Raw genomic sequence first — 17,708 nt, 5'->3', positions numbered from 1 at the left:
AGCCATCGTCTTTCATTCTCTGTGAGGGTCAGTACTTTGGGAAAGGAGCAGTAAAATAACAGGCTGTGTTCAGAAAGTAACACAGTTTCTGAACAAAAAAGTGTAACACACTCTTTTATTTCCTTTATTATAAACAAAAAGTGTCTGAGTACGGCACAAAAATAATGTGACAACAAGGAAAAATGCTCCAACTCCACATCCAACTTGAACAATGGCATACAGCACTTGGAAACTCTAGACGAACAGCAATTCAAAGAATAGTTCAAATAAGTTCATGGTTAATAATGCAGCCATGTAAACTTCTGTGCCCTTAAAAGAATAGTGACAGTGCAAACTGTCTCCTGTCCACTTACATTAATTAGGCTATTTGCATTGTTTTGGAATTAGGGATCCATGTTGATTCTGAGCTACACAATACTAGATGCCCTTATGCAGGGGACTGTATATTTCCCCAGATCCTACAGGTGAGGTTCCACCTCCTTTAAACCAGGTGTAGTTCTGCACAGGTGGGTTGGCATCACTGCTGCAGGTCAGAGTCACTGAACTGTTCTCCACTATTTCACCAGAGGGACTGATGGACACTGACACATTCTTTGGAGGATCTGGATACAATAACATGGAGTGTTTTTCATATTTATATGAGAAGGAGGCACTTACATATTAGACATGCATTTGTTTTAATTTGCTGCACTTTAACATAGCAAATAGATTTAGAAAAAAAAAAGTTATTATTAATTATTATTAAATCCTAAAGGTAGTTTGATTTAGCTTTTAATAAATAAATAATATGACTTGCATCTGACAGTGAGAGTTTGAGCAGGAGAGGGGAGATGTTCATATCCTCTTACAGCACACATATAACTGCCTGCATCCTCACTGCTGACTGGCTGCAGGTGGAGTGGGTTTGTACTGGAGGATAAAGGACGTCCATTTTTGTACCAGATGAATGTTGGACTGTCAGACAGACTGCAGGTTGTTGTATATGTCAGAACAGTGATGTTTCCCTCTCTTACTGCTTGAATGGTGTCTACATGGAGGTCTAAGTCAAAGAGATTATCAAATGTGTCAGAGTAGAGAAAACACCAGCAGTGCAGCTCTAGACCAGGACAGGAGCTGAAAAACCCTGATGTAGCAGTGGAATAAAACCTCTGATGGAGCTACATGAATATGTCACTATAAATCACTATGAAACCATGAAGATTAAAGTGGCATTCAGTTATGAAAAGATGATGCATTAATGTAATCATGTTGAGGCATCATTGAGCAGTTTCTTTTTAAAAGGGGTGATTGGGTCCAGACTTACTGAGAGTGATGAACAAAGTGATGAGAGTGAGAGTTAGAAGAGGAGTTCTGAGTGACATCATTAAACAAACCTGCACAGACACACAACAGCACACAACACAGAAAGGTTAATCACATTTCTGCTTCTGTTTAACTGACTGGTAAACATTGTTTTATATTTTAGTAACAATAATCTTGTCAGTCATGGAAGTAAAAATAGCATTTCATTTATGTGTTATCACAATCTTTAGCTCGGTGTAATTTTATTTTAGCTGCAGAGAAATATTTTTTTAAACAATGTTGTTACAAATGTTTTTCAGACATGCATGCACAAATACTAAATGAAAAAGACGCAGGTGTAAATTATTATTGTAAAAAATATACAAATTATTTTTAAAAGTGATTCTTTAACATTTATAAAAACTTATAAATAGCTTTGATGACAATTTTAGTTATATAAATCAAATAAATAAATCAATATATATTGGGCTGTATTACCATCTACTGTAAGTGTTATGTGTGAGTTCCACCTGTGTCGTATGTATTTAATGGTAATTACCGTCTTGCACCTTCGAGGAAGTCCGTGCGTCCTGCCCTGTGGCACTCGGGCCAGCTACGTTACAGCATGTGTATGTATGCCCTGCAGAAGAGGTTTTTTGGTTTGTACTGTACATGATGGACATCACTGGACCAGCTCTTATTTTTGTCCTTATTTTTCACTTCTCTAGTAACGTGTTTATGGGCTTTGGATGTTTCTACAGTTCATGTATGAACTGTCTACAAGATTCCAAGAGCAAGCCCGTAATGTAGTGAATAAACCGGCAATATTACTGCAAAACTGAGTTGAGTCTGACCCGCGTCTCCGCCATATGCGTCATAGGCTTCTCTCTACCAGTTCCAAAACTCTCCGCTAATCGGGGTTGGACTGCAACTTAAATAAGACTAACTCTAAAGCTTTACAACACACATCACATCATGCTTAAAAACCTGTAAAAGCATCAAAACATGCTTAAAAGATTGTAGCCACTATGATGTTACAATTATGAACTGGATTACAAAAATAAATTTGAGGTATATTGAATGTATATTTCCAGTAAATATCAAGTTATTTCCTTTGTCTGTAAAGGTAATTGGATTTATTGTGTGTACCTCACTGGTAGTGTGTCGTACTCAGGAGAACTGGAATAAGAATCCAGAGCTGTGAACATGTCATCAAGAAGACACAGTTTTGAGGCAAGACAGACCATGTTAGTATCAGTACCTTGGACAGCAGCCTCACTCCTGCGCTAAGCTTTTCTGCATCCCACACACCATTTACTACACTGCCATCTAGAGGAAGAGATTTGTAATTACAGATACACTTGATCAGGATCAACAGACTCTTTCCTGGTTTGTAAGATTCACATGGTTAATCTAAAAGAAACATATACAAATTATACAGCAAATTACAAAGTATTCTGGAAATTGGTAACAATGCAGGAATAGTGTCTTCAACGTAAATTATAATTAATGTAGCATCTACACCGGTATATTAGATTGAAGACAAGGTAGAAGTACATCATTTATAAACGAAAGCAAACAATCAGCACTTGCACAGGTGAATTTTTAAAGCAACATAAGGCAGCTCTTAATTTTTGTTAAGACAAACGGTATAAATTATATGTGCATGTATAACAAGTACTGGAAAAAAAATGTTTAAGAATGCCAGAATTCCCCTCCGCTGGGGTACCGATCTCATGTCTTTGTTTTTGTATCTTCTGAGATTTTTCGAGTTTTATACAGACTGTGTTATTGAAGGTTCACGTTCAATAATGTCCCTGCGGGGTTGGCGTGGGGTGGAGCAGCGTTGAAAGAAGATTTGGAAAAGTAAAAGCTAATTAATTAAGCAAACCCTTGTGAAGCTCAGTTGGTGACAGCGGTGTTTATTCACTTTCTTTGGGACAAATGAACGAAAGTGTGCGGTTTTTGAGTAGGTTAGCTTGTTCGGTATAGTTAGTAACTTGGCTCCAATTGGGAAATGAAGTCAATGCTCTAACACATGTGGAAAATAAAAGATCAGATTGTTTTCTGTAGTCCAACTTTGGTGGTAGGTATAGCGTGTGCGACCTCATGGACTCTGCATTATATTTCTGGAAGGCGATAAAAATGCAGTATTTTACTATTCACTAAGTTTCATTATAATAAAAACGTAATAAGTCAATTAAAATGTGAAATATGAATGTGGTGATTGATCTTGTTTATAAATGAGAGTATGGGAATTTATTAATGTGATTGTCACGGTTGGCCGGTCATCCGCCAGAGAAGACTCACCTACTTTAGATAGGGGCCGTCCTACACCCCTACCTCGTTCCCGATCACCGGAGTTCTGATCAGTTACACAAAGTGTCTTAGCTAGTAAACCTACAGCTCTCTGGCTACCAGCTGATGCGGGGTACTGCAGGTACAACTACGGTTCGGCGGCTCTCTGCTCAGCCGACTACTCTGGTTGACCACTAAGTCGAGACGCAGGTCATCTCTAACAAGCATGTTGTATTGTGTGGAGGCCCAGGGAGGTCCGGACCGGCTCTGATAACAGAACTCGCTAACAAACGCTGCATAACCGCTGATGTATATTGTCACAGGACGTTTGAATCGTGACTATTATTTATTTTTCCAAGTTCCCGAAAAACTGGATATTTGGATATAGGTCTTCATCGGACGATGCTATACTTTCTCTTTCTCATCTGAAAACCTTTCAGTTTTATTTTATTTAAAACCTTATTTCTGTGACGGTAGCGACGGCAAGTTCGAGCTAACGAGCTCTTTATTCTCCATGGTCACATGAAAACACTCACAAAATGGACAAAACACAAGTATACTTAATATGAGGATCTTGGGGAAGCGATGCACGGGATGAGTCTCCCATCTGGCTTAGTCTACTAATGTGCAGCGCCTTCTCGAAGAAAATATGAAATGCGAATTAAAATCTCTAAGTGGTCCATTGTCGTCTCTGCTGTTGTATTATGGCTATTGTATTATGTAACGTTTAATTTTGCTTTTAGTGTTAATTCTGTCAAATATAGTATATAAACCCATCTAAGTGTTATTGTTTTCCTCAGTGTTCAGAAATTGTGCACGGCGAATCCAAATTGCCAAAAGTGCTTTCATAGCACGTCTAGCCGACCTCAGCACGATGTGTACGGTTTGCTTCTGGGAAACGTAATACAGAGTTCGTTTGCTAATTGGGAAGATGTCTTACCAACGTCGTTTTTGGATCAAGTGACATGTCCAGCCAACCTTACACCAATACTCTTCCCACACTCTGAGCACTGATACGGCTTCTGTCTGTGCGAATGCAGTGGTATCTCTGGAGATCCTCCGGTCTACTAAAATTCTTTCCACACTCTTCTTTTCTGAGACTTTCTGCGATTGTCCGTGAGGTGTGTTGGTGTGGACAGTAACAGAGGACGTTTGTGGAGTATTGAAGCTTTTTATAGGTGCCAGATTCTCATATTTAATTTCTCATGATTTCAGCAATCTGACAGTCCTCATGATGGCATCTCCTGATGTGTTGGTGGAGTTAAATTTGAGCTGTTTGGGAACGTGGACACACGTGGACAAACAGACACACAGCAGACGAAGACTTGCAAATGGATATCATTCATTCCTACAGAGAAAAAAGGCATTATAAATTCAGTGTGAGATGCAACATAATTATGATAAACAACTGTTGGGTGGCTGTACATTATATAAACAATATTAATAGTTAAAGCAAAAATAATATCATCATAAAATAACTAATTAAACAAAATTTGACTTGTACTGTAATTCAACAGATTTTCAATGCACCTTATCTGGGGGACCCATGAATTACACAGCTTTTCTGGGTTAAAAACCACAAACTTTCATCTCGCCTTTGTTATTTTAACAAGGAGGAATGTTGACTTATATCAGGTATGTCATTGTAGGGCAAACACTGACCTGGTACATTTTAGTTTAAAAACTAAAGTAAGATTTAAGAGAATCTTGAATTGAGAGAAATTAAAAAAGGTGTTTGGACTTAACCTTGTGCAGAACACTATTTGAGCCATATGTAGCCAAACATAATGTTGAAGGGGGCGCTGATTCCAAAAGCTTAAAATCATGCATTAAATCTTGAAAACTAAGTTCAGTCTTCACTGTGTAAAATGTTGAACTAAAATCAAATATAAAAAAAAAAATGTTGTAGTGGTCAGAGCTAAGTTATGTGTACAGTTATGTCTGTAGAGGTTAATTCTCTATCATCGCCTTCTTGCTGATGTGGTAAATACATATTTTTAAAGATATTTGTCTTTAGTTTAAAGTAAGTTTTAGCCAGAAAAGGCAGGCATACCCTCTCAATGGCGGGATCTTGCAGATAAATGTGTTAACCACATCTGGCTTTTCACTTATGTACTGCCTCGGTTCTTATCATTTGATATTTGAACATGGTAATCAGTCTCATTATAGAACAGTAAGACTCTTTCTTTAGTTCAGATAAGTTTTAATGCAGCATGAATAGAGATTAACAGAATAGAAATGAACAGAACAGAGATTAACAGAAGAGAGATTAAAAGAATAGAGATTTACAGGTGATTTCTTAGAATTTGATGATGTCTAATCATGAACTAATTTGGAGTATAAAATTACCATTGACAATTCTATGTATTCTAGTCTCAGGCATAAACTTCATCTAGGCCCATACAGTGGTGTTCTTTACTTCTCAATGGTGAACTGCTGTTTATTTAAACATTTTCATCTTTAAAATGGGATGGTGAAAGTGTGTTTTTTTTTTTTTTTGGTTAAAATACATGGCTGTACCTTGTTACTTCATCCTTGTTTTATGTAAAAGTGCACGTAGACCAAGGTCAATTCCAGTATTCCAGTGCTATTGTAAGGAAAAATTCTATATTTTCCTTAACTTGTCCTGCTGATCTCACCGTCTGCCTCGCCTGGTCTGGTTGTCCTTCGTCATGGCCCTGGGGCATGTTTCTCAGAATGAGTGACACTGGATGAGTAAAAGCAAATAAATGAATCTGTTAAACCTTTATAGCTGGATTTGGTCTGATCAGAAAATAATAAAGGACAAATAATTTGTGAATGTTACAACAGAATTACAAATAATATCATTCACAGTCTACTATGCATTGTCTACCTTTATTCTACTACAATGCAAAGGCTTCCAAACAACTGGTTAATTACTGATCACATGACTTCCTCTGTTCACACATAAGTATGATGACTTTAAAATTAGACCAGCTCATGTCACACATGTCAGCAGCTGCCAAACACTTTGCAAAGTCTGCGTGTCACTGTGCAACATAATCAGAGTTACAAGATACATTTAATTAGACACAAACATATTTAAGGATGTTTTCTTAAATGTTATTACATTCATATTTTACTCTTGTGTGGCTGAGCAGTAAAAATCTTTAAAGAGGTGGTTTGTGCTTTAACCCTTGTGTTGTCTTAAGGGTCAAAAATGACCCACCGCCACATTTAACTGTAGAGAAAACCCCCTTAATGGTCTTTTTTCAACATGAAATTTAAATTTCCATGAAAGCTGTACACCTCCAGGGTACAAAGATTGTCTTAGGGTCATTTTTGACCCACCAGTTATAAAATCATTTACATTCCACAAAAACAACAAAATCACACACACACACACACACACACACACACACACACACACACACACACACAATGAGAAACTGAAATATGCTACTGATAGAACTCTAAAAACTACAACTTTCTTGTGCATGTGCATGTCCCCTCTATGACCCCACAAATCTCTCAAGTTCAAAGACTAAATAAAATCCGATTCAGATTAAATAAACTAAATTTCAGACCAAATAAACATTTATTGAAAGCATTGTGTACTAAAGGCGAATGCAGTGAAAGACTATAAGAGGTGCGGCAGGTGACAGTAACCCCAGTTCTCTCTTTGCTGAAGACATGAGTGCACATTTAAGTACCCAACAGGACATAGATCTGATTTTTTCAGACGTCCAGGAAGAACAAGAGATCAATGATTTAGAAGAGGTATCTGAAGAAAAAGATGGTGAGGAATACAACAAGGAGCATGATGAATCATCTTCAGATGAAGAAGAAATCCCCCAAGCTAACAGAGAGACATTTTTGTTAAAAAATGGCAAAATAACATGGTCCCTGTTACCATATGACATACATGGCAGGGAGGCAACTCAAAATGTCATAAGGATGACCCCAGGGCCCACAAGATATGCAGTTGCTCATGCCCATGACATCACTTCAGCATTCTCTGCATGTATATCACACCAGTCATCGAAACATTCCTCCTGGAAATGACAAATTTGGAAGGTTTCTGTATATATGGGGACATCTGGAAAAAATGTATGTTATTGACCTACGAGCCTACATAGGGCTGCTAATTATAGCAGGTGGTTTATAGGTCAGGAGGTGAGGCTACATCTATTCTCTGGGACGCAAAGAGTAGAAGGGCGATTTTTTGTGCTACAATGCCACTGAAAGTGTTTCACACTTTTTCACGAATGCTGGGAGAAAAATGGGAGATTGATATATTGTAGTTGAATTTCTCACTGTATGGTGCATAAGAAAATATCACTATGTTGCCGAAAAATGTTGATGACTGTAATTGTTTCCTTTCAATACAATGCATTAAAAACTACTTTCTGCACATTTCCGCTACTTTCTGAAGCTATAAAATTGCCATCTCTTAATAAAATGTTAATGTTTACACCTATGCAGAACCTTAAGCAAAAATGACAATAATACATCTCTACTTTAGTGTACAAAAAATAATATAACAGGTGTGCTGTAATAAAAACGAGTGGTGGCCAATGATTAAATGTAGTCTTTCTGCAATGTGAAAAGAGAAAACTCAAATATTCATAGACAGACTTGCATGAAGGTTGTTTCTTCAAGCAAAGTAGATTGGGGGTTTAAAACTCAATTCAGCTATTTTATTTTAGGGGTTTAGAGAGGGCAGATCACTTTTGACCCTTAGGACACGGGGTGTATACATAATATTAAGACAACATGAGGGTTAAAGGAACTGAGGCTGCAGATGTACTGCTGCTTCTGTGTCTCCTTAGTGGACAGAGACTTGGTAGTGCTAAAAGCCACAGAAGAGTCAAATACACTTTACAGAAGGAGCAGTAAACATTCATTGAGAGCTCAGTGACCCTGGGGCTGAACCTTTACTGTTCCTTAATCAACATGTACTTCATTTGACCTTTACTGTTCCTTAAACAAAGTGTACTGCATTTCAGCAGAGCCCTGATAATCCTCACTCAAACTATCATTACCTACCACCTCTGTACTTTAACAATCCACTTCAAACAATTAAAAATGAATACATGTGTTCAACCTGGGAATGCAGTTCAGGGAATCCTTAATTCATGTATGTCTCATATATACGTGTCCATGTCTAGTGTGAGGTTATTTAATGTGAAAACGTCACTTTTCGATGCAAGAAAAAATGAAAATAACTATTTGGATAGTTTTTCTAGAGTAACGGTTGCTTGTGCACATGTATCACTGTATGTATTTTGTATATTGTCTCTTGGATGTATATCTGCTTGTGGTCTGCTTCTCCAGTGTTGACCATTGCCTGAACTGCTTTCTCTCTGAAAACATCTGTATAGTAATTTTTGCTCTGTACTAGTTTTGACCTTTTGTCTGTTTTTCATTTAGGCAGCGGGTTTCCCATATTGTCAGTAAACCTATTTTTGTTAAACTCATCTGCACACGTCTGATTATTCATGTTGCCTTACATTGATCTTTATCCTAGCAATGGTTTCTGCAATGTGATTTTAAACCATGGTGCTTTATATCTGGGCATTCTTTTAAAGTAAGAAAAATGATCAACCTACTGATCTACAATTGCTGTTACCTGATACACGTGCACAAGATGTATAGAGAAACAGCTATAAATCAAATTTATTCCACTAGTCAGTTATCTGTCACACTGTTCTCATAATGAAAGTCTTCATTTTATGGTTGTGGACATCATCTTAATGAAAAGCAAATATAAATATCTTTATGTGCATAGAAATAATAAGGACTGAAAAAAAAATATTGCCAACTTAAGGCAAATATCACTATTATGTTCTTCTGTAAAAACACAGGCTCCTCTAATAATGTCACTAATAAATACTTTTCTTTCTCTGATCTTTCTGCACGATTTAATCAATGGTGGCGTAATATACTTTAGCACAAATGTGAACTTTTTTCTCACAAACAGGCCCCACGTTTCTTGTGCACAGTCACTCATGTCTGCTAACCCCTCCCCCATCCTGCTACAGGTTTTACAGAGCTCGTCTCATTTTGTGGTTTAGCTCAGAATCAGCTCAGTGTTCTGCAGTAGCTGCTGGAGTTAGAGAGGAGAGAAGTGAAGCTGTAAGATAACTCCCACTCTCTTATGGGGCCCAAACTCTGCTAATGACCTCTTTCATGCATCATATGTTTCAGGAGCTTTTGTGGGTGATTTGAAAGTGAATTATAACCAGCAGATAACATGTTCCTTAAAGGAATACACAGAATTTATGAGTGGCACTTACACATAGCCAACATGTCTTTGAGTGTAAGAGGAATTCTGCATCACACAGCTAAGATTGTGGAGAAGCCTGAACTATATATAGGCACTAATGACTCAGGCAGGGACCAGTGTTATGTATATAAAACTAAAAGAGCAAAGTGATTCTTTGTAATTATTTCCATACTGTTATTTTCATCCTCCATTTATTGGTTTGGTTTGATCACATACATACACACACACACACACACACACACACACACACACACACACACACACACACACACACACACACACACAGTGCAGTGATAGTAATCAATAAACAGAAGTGTTTTCTCCATGAATGTGCAGCCATGGCAGTTGCTCCATGGGAAGATTGAGGCTCTCAGTGGCCTGAACCACAGGAATAACACCCACAGAGTACTGTGAGTGTGTGTGTGTGTGTGTGTGTGTATCTTTGTACATGCGTGTGTGTCTGAGTCTGCACCAAGGAAATAACACCCATATAGCACTCTATGGTCTGTGTGTGTTTGTGTGGGCGTATATACATTTGTTTATGTGTGTGTGTGTGTGTGTGTGTATGTGTGTGTGTGTGTGTGTGTGTGTGTGTGTGTGTGTGTGTGTGACTGTGTGTGTGCGCGCGCATGTGTGTGTGTGTGTGTGTGTGTGTGTGTGCACATGTGCATTTGTTGAAAAAGGAGAGAACAGTGCAGTAAAAGAGGAAAAGAAATTAAATACACTAAAAATAACATCAATAAATACACCACAGAAGGTTCACCAGTTTAAAACCTCAAAGCTGTTTCTTCTAAGTTTATTTTCCTCTGTTCCCACAGTGCTGATGAGACTTTGTACAGTGAGGTAAGAAGAGCTCTTTATTAACTTACATTTGTTTGTTAAATTTCCCTGTAGTCTGTGCTTTTAGTACATAGTTAAAGGTCAAGAGAACATTACCACTCTTCATGAACTCTCATCCACATATAGTTGTAGAGGACTTGGAGTTGGTTTTAGATTTCAGTGGTGTTATGTTTATGTGGTGTGTTTGTGTTCCTGATGGAGAGAATGTGTGAGTGAAAGGAATGAAAAAACAAGAAAAAATGTGTCAAAACTGTGTGTCAGGGAAAATTGAATGTGAGAAGAGTGTGTGAGCAAGTGACAGAGAGGAGTCTTAATTAGGACAGTCCAGGAGTTATTATGATAGTCCAATTTCAGCAAACCAGCAGTCAGACCCATCTGTGAATTAGAAATGAAAAATTTACATTAGGAACAAAGATAAACAAACCAGGAACAAGAAAATAATGTGATGACAAAGAAAGACTTACAAAGGGCTAACAAGAAATTGGTGTAGAACATCACTGCTCCCTCTGTACAGAACACTCAACCAATGATGAACACCCTGCGTTAGGCATAGACTATGCTTTGAAACAGCAGTCATATATATATATATATATAGAGAGAGAGAGAGAGAGAGAGAGAGAGAGAGTGGCCTGGGGGTGTGACAGAGTATTTTTACTGATTCTAGCCTTGAGCTCTTCTGAAATGAGATTGATGGTTTTATTCCAGTTGGAGCCACAAGCCACAAGCCACAAGAGCCCCAGTCACCACTGGGACAACCTTTTTGATAACACACAGATTTGAAGTTGTTCAGATTATCTGTCTTGCATATGTTTCTATACATGGTCTCTGCCACTTGGTCAGGTCTCTTAATATTTGCTTTCCTTGCAGGAATCTGGTGCTCCTGTTACTCTCAGAGGCTCCTTTGTACATTCTGCATCTTGTGTGGTGTAATGCACCCCTGTTACAATTAACATAATGCTTAGTTCTTGTATTCTTACTACCATGATCAGTGACTCTGTACTGTCCTTCAGTCCTACCTTTTCCAGACATTGATAAGATTGTCTTGTCAGCCACTTCTGCTACCTGTCAATGTTAAATTCCATGTAGGGAAGCCTGCCATGACACATATGTTTCAGGGGCTTTTGGAACAGAATGGAGTGTGAAGTACAACCCAACTAAAATATGTGTTTTAAAGGGGTCCACGGTGTTCATCAATGGCACTTACACATACCCAGCAGGGCTTGATGTGAACAAGGAATTTTGGGTCAAAGTGGATTTCAATCCACAAGAAGACAAGCCTGTATATTGCAGACCGACTAATGACTCAGGAAGGGTCCAGTGTTATGTAGATAAACAGCAACACTTCTCCCTCAAACTGATTAATGTAACGAAGGAGGATGAACATGCCTATCACTTCAGAATCAAAACAAATGTAAGTGATCAAAAATGGCTGGGAGATCCTGTCAAAATCAATGTCACAGGTGGGTTAAATCTTTAATTCCTAATTTTCTAACTATGATGAATAGTGTCCTTTTACTCAGAGGAATTTGAGTCTTGAAGTTCATTAATGCCTATTTTTAACTATGATGCACATTCTCACTTCATGTAAAGGCGTTTGAGTTTAATTAAGCTGATTATTGAGAGTTGTGAAACTGATTAAGGGTTACTCTGATATATTAGTTGTACTATACAATTTGTTTTTCTTTTATTTTTTAGCAAATTCAAGACAGTTTCATGACAGCAGAATAATTTTCTTAATTGCTTGAAGTTTTTCTGGATGATTCTAAAGTCTAATTGTGATGGATTTCCATTCGTTTGGTTTGATAATTTTCTCATTGTCTTAGAGATCCTTGTGAACACTCTTCTTGAAGTAATAGAGAGAGAAGCAGCAGTTCTGACCTGTACAACCACCTGCAGTCTGACTGACAGTCCAACATTCATCTGGTACAAAAATGGACGTCGTTTATCCTCCAATACAAACCCACTCCACCTGCAGCCAGTCAGCAGTGAGGATGCAGGCAGTTATATGTGTGCTGTAAGAGGATATGAACATCTCCCATCTCCTGCTCAAACTCTCACTGTCAGATGTGAGTTTACAATGTTGGTTTCATTATATGATTATCTGATTATTGCTAAGTTCATTTCATTGCCAATTTCAACTCATTTCTCAGGTAAATGTAAAAAATACAATGAGGTAGTAGTCTTATTAGAATTATATATATATTCTTTACTTTGAGTACATGAGGCATTTCATTACTATAAAATGAAACTTACAACATCACCATCAGCTCGAATAGCAGCGGCTGGTACTACTGTGTAGCTCAGAATGAACATGGGATGCTGAAATCAGCTTCAATAGATGTCACTTTAAAGGGTGAGACAGACAGACAGTTATGTTTCATTTTTCATTCATCAGTTCATTCACTTATTCCTTTGCTAATCAAATTACAAAAGCCCTATATTGTGTTTATGAACAATAGTGTGTGTATGTCTGTTTCTCTCAGCAGGTCACTTCTACATTTTGCCTGTAACTGTTGGAGTCAGCCTCTGTGGGATTGTACTTCCTCTCTCAATAGTTTTATTTATGAAGAGAGAAAGTTTAAGAGGGTAAAGTGAACGATGTTAATATAAATTACATGAATAAACGATAACTTTATACTACGTTATTTCAGTTCCTTTCCAAAAGCACTTTATTAATATGGAAAATCTTTAAAATATGACTAATATCATACATACAATTATATGAATAATAATGTTTATTCTCTGTTTTCTGTTTGGATAAACACTGACATTTGGGGATTTTTGAGCTCAGAGGCAAGAGGCAAAAGAGAAATACAGATGAATCTGATTATGGGGTGAGCTATCACAGAAATCCAGATATATTTGTCAATAAGGAGTCTTAACCCTGCTAAAGAGTTCATAGAATTCATGTCATGACAAATCAGAACCTTGAAATGACAGTGTCAGTCTTAGTTCTGTATATTTAGCATTTCTTTATGTCAGAGTGAGAGCTCCATCTGAGATGCAGACTGTCAACAACAAAATAACATTAGTGGAAAAACTCCAGTGGAACCTTAACTATTAAGCTATTTAGTGTTTCTCATTAAACTGCACATCATTAACTCTGTGCTTCACAGAACGCCAGCCTCAAGCCCTGTCCTACCTGTGACACATCCACATCCAGCTCTCCTGTGTATGAGATACTGCAGTGAGTTCATCATATCAGTTACATTACAGTTATAGAACTCAGATAGAACTCTAGAATCTTGATAGCACTCTAGAATCTTTTTTGAGATAGGATGTGTAAAGCTCTTGTCATTTTTACTGAATTCTGGATGAATACTACGATACACAGCTTTCTTACATTACCATGACTATGTAGAATCCAGAGGAATATATTATTAAGTTTAGATATGGCAAATATGCAGGGTTTTTTTTTCTTTTCTTTCAGTTTGTTAAGCCATATGAAGATGTGTGTGTGTGTGTGTGTGTGTATTTTGTTATTCCAAATGTCCTTGTGATCTGATATTCTTTCCTGCGTTTCCTTTTATAGGCCTTAAGGAAACATCAGTAAGAGAATCATCACTGAGAAATCAAACTTGCAGCTGTATCCCGATGCAGTCAGAAGAGTGAGAGATATAGAGGGGAAGAGAGATGCATGATCACATGTAGAGTACACAAGTATTGTTTCCTTCAAAAGAAAAGCTTTTCAGTGTTTTACATTAATAATTAATGCAAAAAATGTTGCAGCCTTTCATTTTTTTTTGGAATGTTGGAAAATAACCTTGTTCGTATTTTGACAATCTAAATAATTAATACATCTAAATAAAAATCTAAATAATTTTTGTTCATTCAATTTTTATCTAGTCCATTAATTTTAATCTAGTTAAAATACTTGAATGCAGTTTCCTCAAAAGCATCATGATGTTTATATCTTGTTCACGACGTGTACTCAGGGATTCTCACTCTAGCAATCTGGACTACAATGAAAATAGAACAAAATAATGTAAGGTGATCTTGAACTCAGGTGATGATGCCAACGGCCTGCTGGGTGAGCAACCATACTCTCATGATGGGCCTGTGTGCAGAACAGTTAGCTCGTGGAACAAGTAAACAAGAAAAGTAAATAACCAAAAGGCAGGGAGTCAAACCCCAGCCATTTTTTTGCGAGGTGAACGAGCTCCCGCTAGACTGCAGCGGCCATAAAACAACGTGCCCGTATATCGCTCTTCAAAGGAACAGAGGACAACAAAACTAGAGGGAAAGAGAAACTAAACACCACACCGAGCTTTGGAAAATGCAGAACCAAGCACACCATGGGAAGGATGGCAGCCCCAATGCCCTGGGGAAAACCAAACTAAAACTTCCTAAACAAAACCAGAAAACAAGGAGTTGTAATGGCTAAGGGGAGCTTTGGAAGAGAGACAGATTTGAGAAGGAAAACTGGAGAAGGGACAGAACATGTAAAAACACAAACACCCTCACAACAGAAGGGCTTACAGACCTCAATACCCAAAGTTACCAGCTAGGCACTTGGCTTAGAACTTTTGCAAAGAGCCAGCACTGAGTGACTGGCTCACTGGGCTTATATAGAGCTGTTGGGCGTTAAGCCTGATTAGTGGTGTGCCTGACTCGAGACCTCCCACCACCAGCACCTATAAGACTGACACCTCTAAGTCAGGTACAAAAACCAATTACTCTAATCTCTTTATCATGGACTTATTAGCTAATAGCTGATGGCTTATTGAAAGACACTCTAACCTGCTAGTTACATTAAAAACAGGAGCATTTCCACCAATGGAGAGAGTCTGGCTTGCATATTTACCCTTGTAAAAAACAAAAACATGCAAAAAAAAAAAACCCAGGGTTCCATTGGCTCAGGTCTTACAACAATAGAACAAAATACAAGGGTCTTGTGTGGAGCATCCATTAGTTCTGTTGGAGTTAAGGGGCTGCCCATCTCCTGCCCACAAAACCTTCCCTCAGTGTGTTACATGTGTCAGTGACTGTGGAATACGCTTTCACCATCCATTTGTGATCATTTCCAATTTACATTTTAATCTTCTGGGTTGTGACATAATGTCTAAATTAAGCATGATAATCATGGGTCATAATATAATGACCTCTCTGGTTAATGATCTTTCTATTTGTGATTCTACTTATACCTGCACTCAGTTCTGCCTTCTCTGTGAGTTGAATACCAAGGACAAGTGGGTACAGGGTCTAGCTGGCACCTACACCCCCCATGTCATGTAGGCAATACCTGCTCTTGCCTGAAAAGGAGAACAGTGTCAACATCATGGACTTTCTGCTGTCAGAGGAGTTCTGACACCTATTGTGCCCCCTTATAACACTCTAATCAATCCAGTTTGCAAACCAGATTGGAGGAGGTGGCATTTCACACAAGATTTGAGAAAGGTCAATGATCTTGTCATCCCTCGCTTGTACTGGACATCTCTTGTATAATAAATATAATTACACACACACACACACACACACACACACACACACACACACACACACACACACACACACACACCACCATGGTTGATGTTTGTTCTGCTTTCACTAGCATCCCTGTGCATGTAGACACAGCCCATTTTTGCACTTACATTTAGAAATAAAAAAATTGTCTTGCACTAGCATGGACTCAGACTAGGTTGATGGGGCTTACAGACCTGGGGGATTCCTATTGGAACTTATGGCACCAGGTCTTCCTGTGTGCTCACACTCTGTGGTTGCTGCTGCTGCTGCTGCTGCTGCTGCTGCTGCTGCTGAAAAAATACTAGTCATCAGGTCACCAAGGTGTTAAACACAGCAGCCACACAACATGAAAGCTCAGAGGTGTAGTGGCTGTGAAACATTTTGACATGAACTAGTAGTTTGACTGTTAAACACTCTTCTCTGCAGGGCTCTTCAGCCTTCATGCTGCATCAAACTCTGTCTCTCCTGAATTCAGCTTGGATACTGGAGGAACACAGTGGTTTGCTCTTATTCAAGCATGTAATCTGTTCAAGGATAAGCCTCTCATTATTTACAATCTTATTGGTCATTATTTGTGAACATTACAGTTTCCTTCCACACAAAGAGACAATGAAAATATATTCACTGTAATTGCTAATCCCCCCTTTGACAGAGGCAAAACACAGCTCATAACATGCAGACCTCATCTGAATCAGATCAAATGCAGACCTCATCTGAATCAGATCAAATCCAGACCTCAGTTCAGTCAGCAAATATAAGTTGATGTCACTTGCATGAAAGATGGGTTACATCCATGTGGGTTAAAGAATGTAAAACAAAAAGCAAGTAATTACAAAACCATTTCTCTAGATGGCAGTGTAAGATAAGCATGGGTAATTTTTCTGCATATGTATAAAGTGGGAGTACTGTCCAAGGTTCTGAAAATAGCAGCTCTAGGGTGCGGGAGCTTATTTGAGTTCAAGAGTGCTGCATCAAATATAACTGGCATCCACTTAATACCACAATGAAAAAAAGCTGGTTCAAGGCCCAACATCGCCAAGCTGCCACTGTTAGGCCCCTGAGCAAGGCACTTAATCCTCAATTGCTTGAATTGTAGTCTGTCACAAATGTAAGCTGTGAACCTGATCAGCATACAGCTTGACACTCAGCACCCCCTGAACTTCACAATCCAGTTTTGATGCTTTCAGGAGGTTGTGTGGGAAATTGCTAGGATATGCCTCCTCTTATATCTTAGCTGATGTAATCTGCATTTCTCTGTACAGTTAGAAGGCTCCACTAATGTAATACTCCCATGTCATGCTTCCCCTATGCTAGCATAGCAATACCCTTGGCAACCTGCCTCATGTCTTTGTTTTGACTTCCAGGTTTAGTTTCTTGTTCCGGTTTTCTCCATCCCTTATTAGTTTCAGGTGTTTCTTATTATCCTCTTGTTAGCCTATGTATTTAAGGCCTGTGTTGGCCCTGTTTCATTGCTGGTCATTGAGTTTCTCTATGATGTCTTGTCTGGTTGTTGTAATCATCCTGTACAATATTTTGGTCTGTATTCTCTGGTCAGTGTTTCCCACTTATATCTCTG

At 38.3% G+C, this 17,708-nt stretch overlaps 1 protein-coding gene across 5 annotated transcripts; it reads left to right on the top strand.

Annotated features, from left to right (window-relative positions):
- Window positions 1-11,708: 11,708 nt before the first annotated feature.
- On the top strand, window positions 11,709-14,475 carry LOC145651937 (sialoadhesin-like). 5 transcript variants are annotated; one of them, XM_081700792.1, is made up of 7 exons: window positions 11,717-12,129; window positions 12,493-12,735; window positions 12,937-13,022; window positions 13,153-13,255; window positions 13,461-13,503; window positions 13,786-13,856; window positions 14,202-14,475. In XM_081700792.1, the coding sequence occupies exons 3-7, from the start codon at window positions 12,986-12,988 to the stop codon at window positions 14,206-14,208; spliced, it is 261 nt and encodes an 86-aa protein (XP_081556918.1). In that variant the 5' UTR covers window positions 11,717-12,129; window positions 12,493-12,735; window positions 12,937-12,985; the 3' UTR covers window positions 14,209-14,475. The 5 variants fall into 5 exon arrangements, with proteins under 5 accessions (XP_081556915.1, XP_081556916.1, XP_081556918.1 ...); XM_081700793.1 differs by having other exon boundaries at window positions 11,718-12,129; window positions 13,156-13,255; XM_081700791.1 differs by lacking the exon at window positions 12,937-13,022.
- Window positions 14,476-17,708: the final 3,233 nt, after the last annotated feature.

This window comes from Electrophorus electricus, chromosome 18 (genome assembly GCF_041902795.1).
Source record: "Electrophorus electricus isolate QZ-2024a chromosome 18, ASM4190279v1, whole genome shotgun sequence".
Lineage (NCBI taxonomy): Eukaryota > Metazoa > Chordata > Actinopteri > Gymnotiformes > Gymnotidae > Electrophorus > Electrophorus electricus.
Note: the sequence above shows the minus strand (reverse complement) of the source record. Positions and strands in the feature narration are given on the sequence as shown.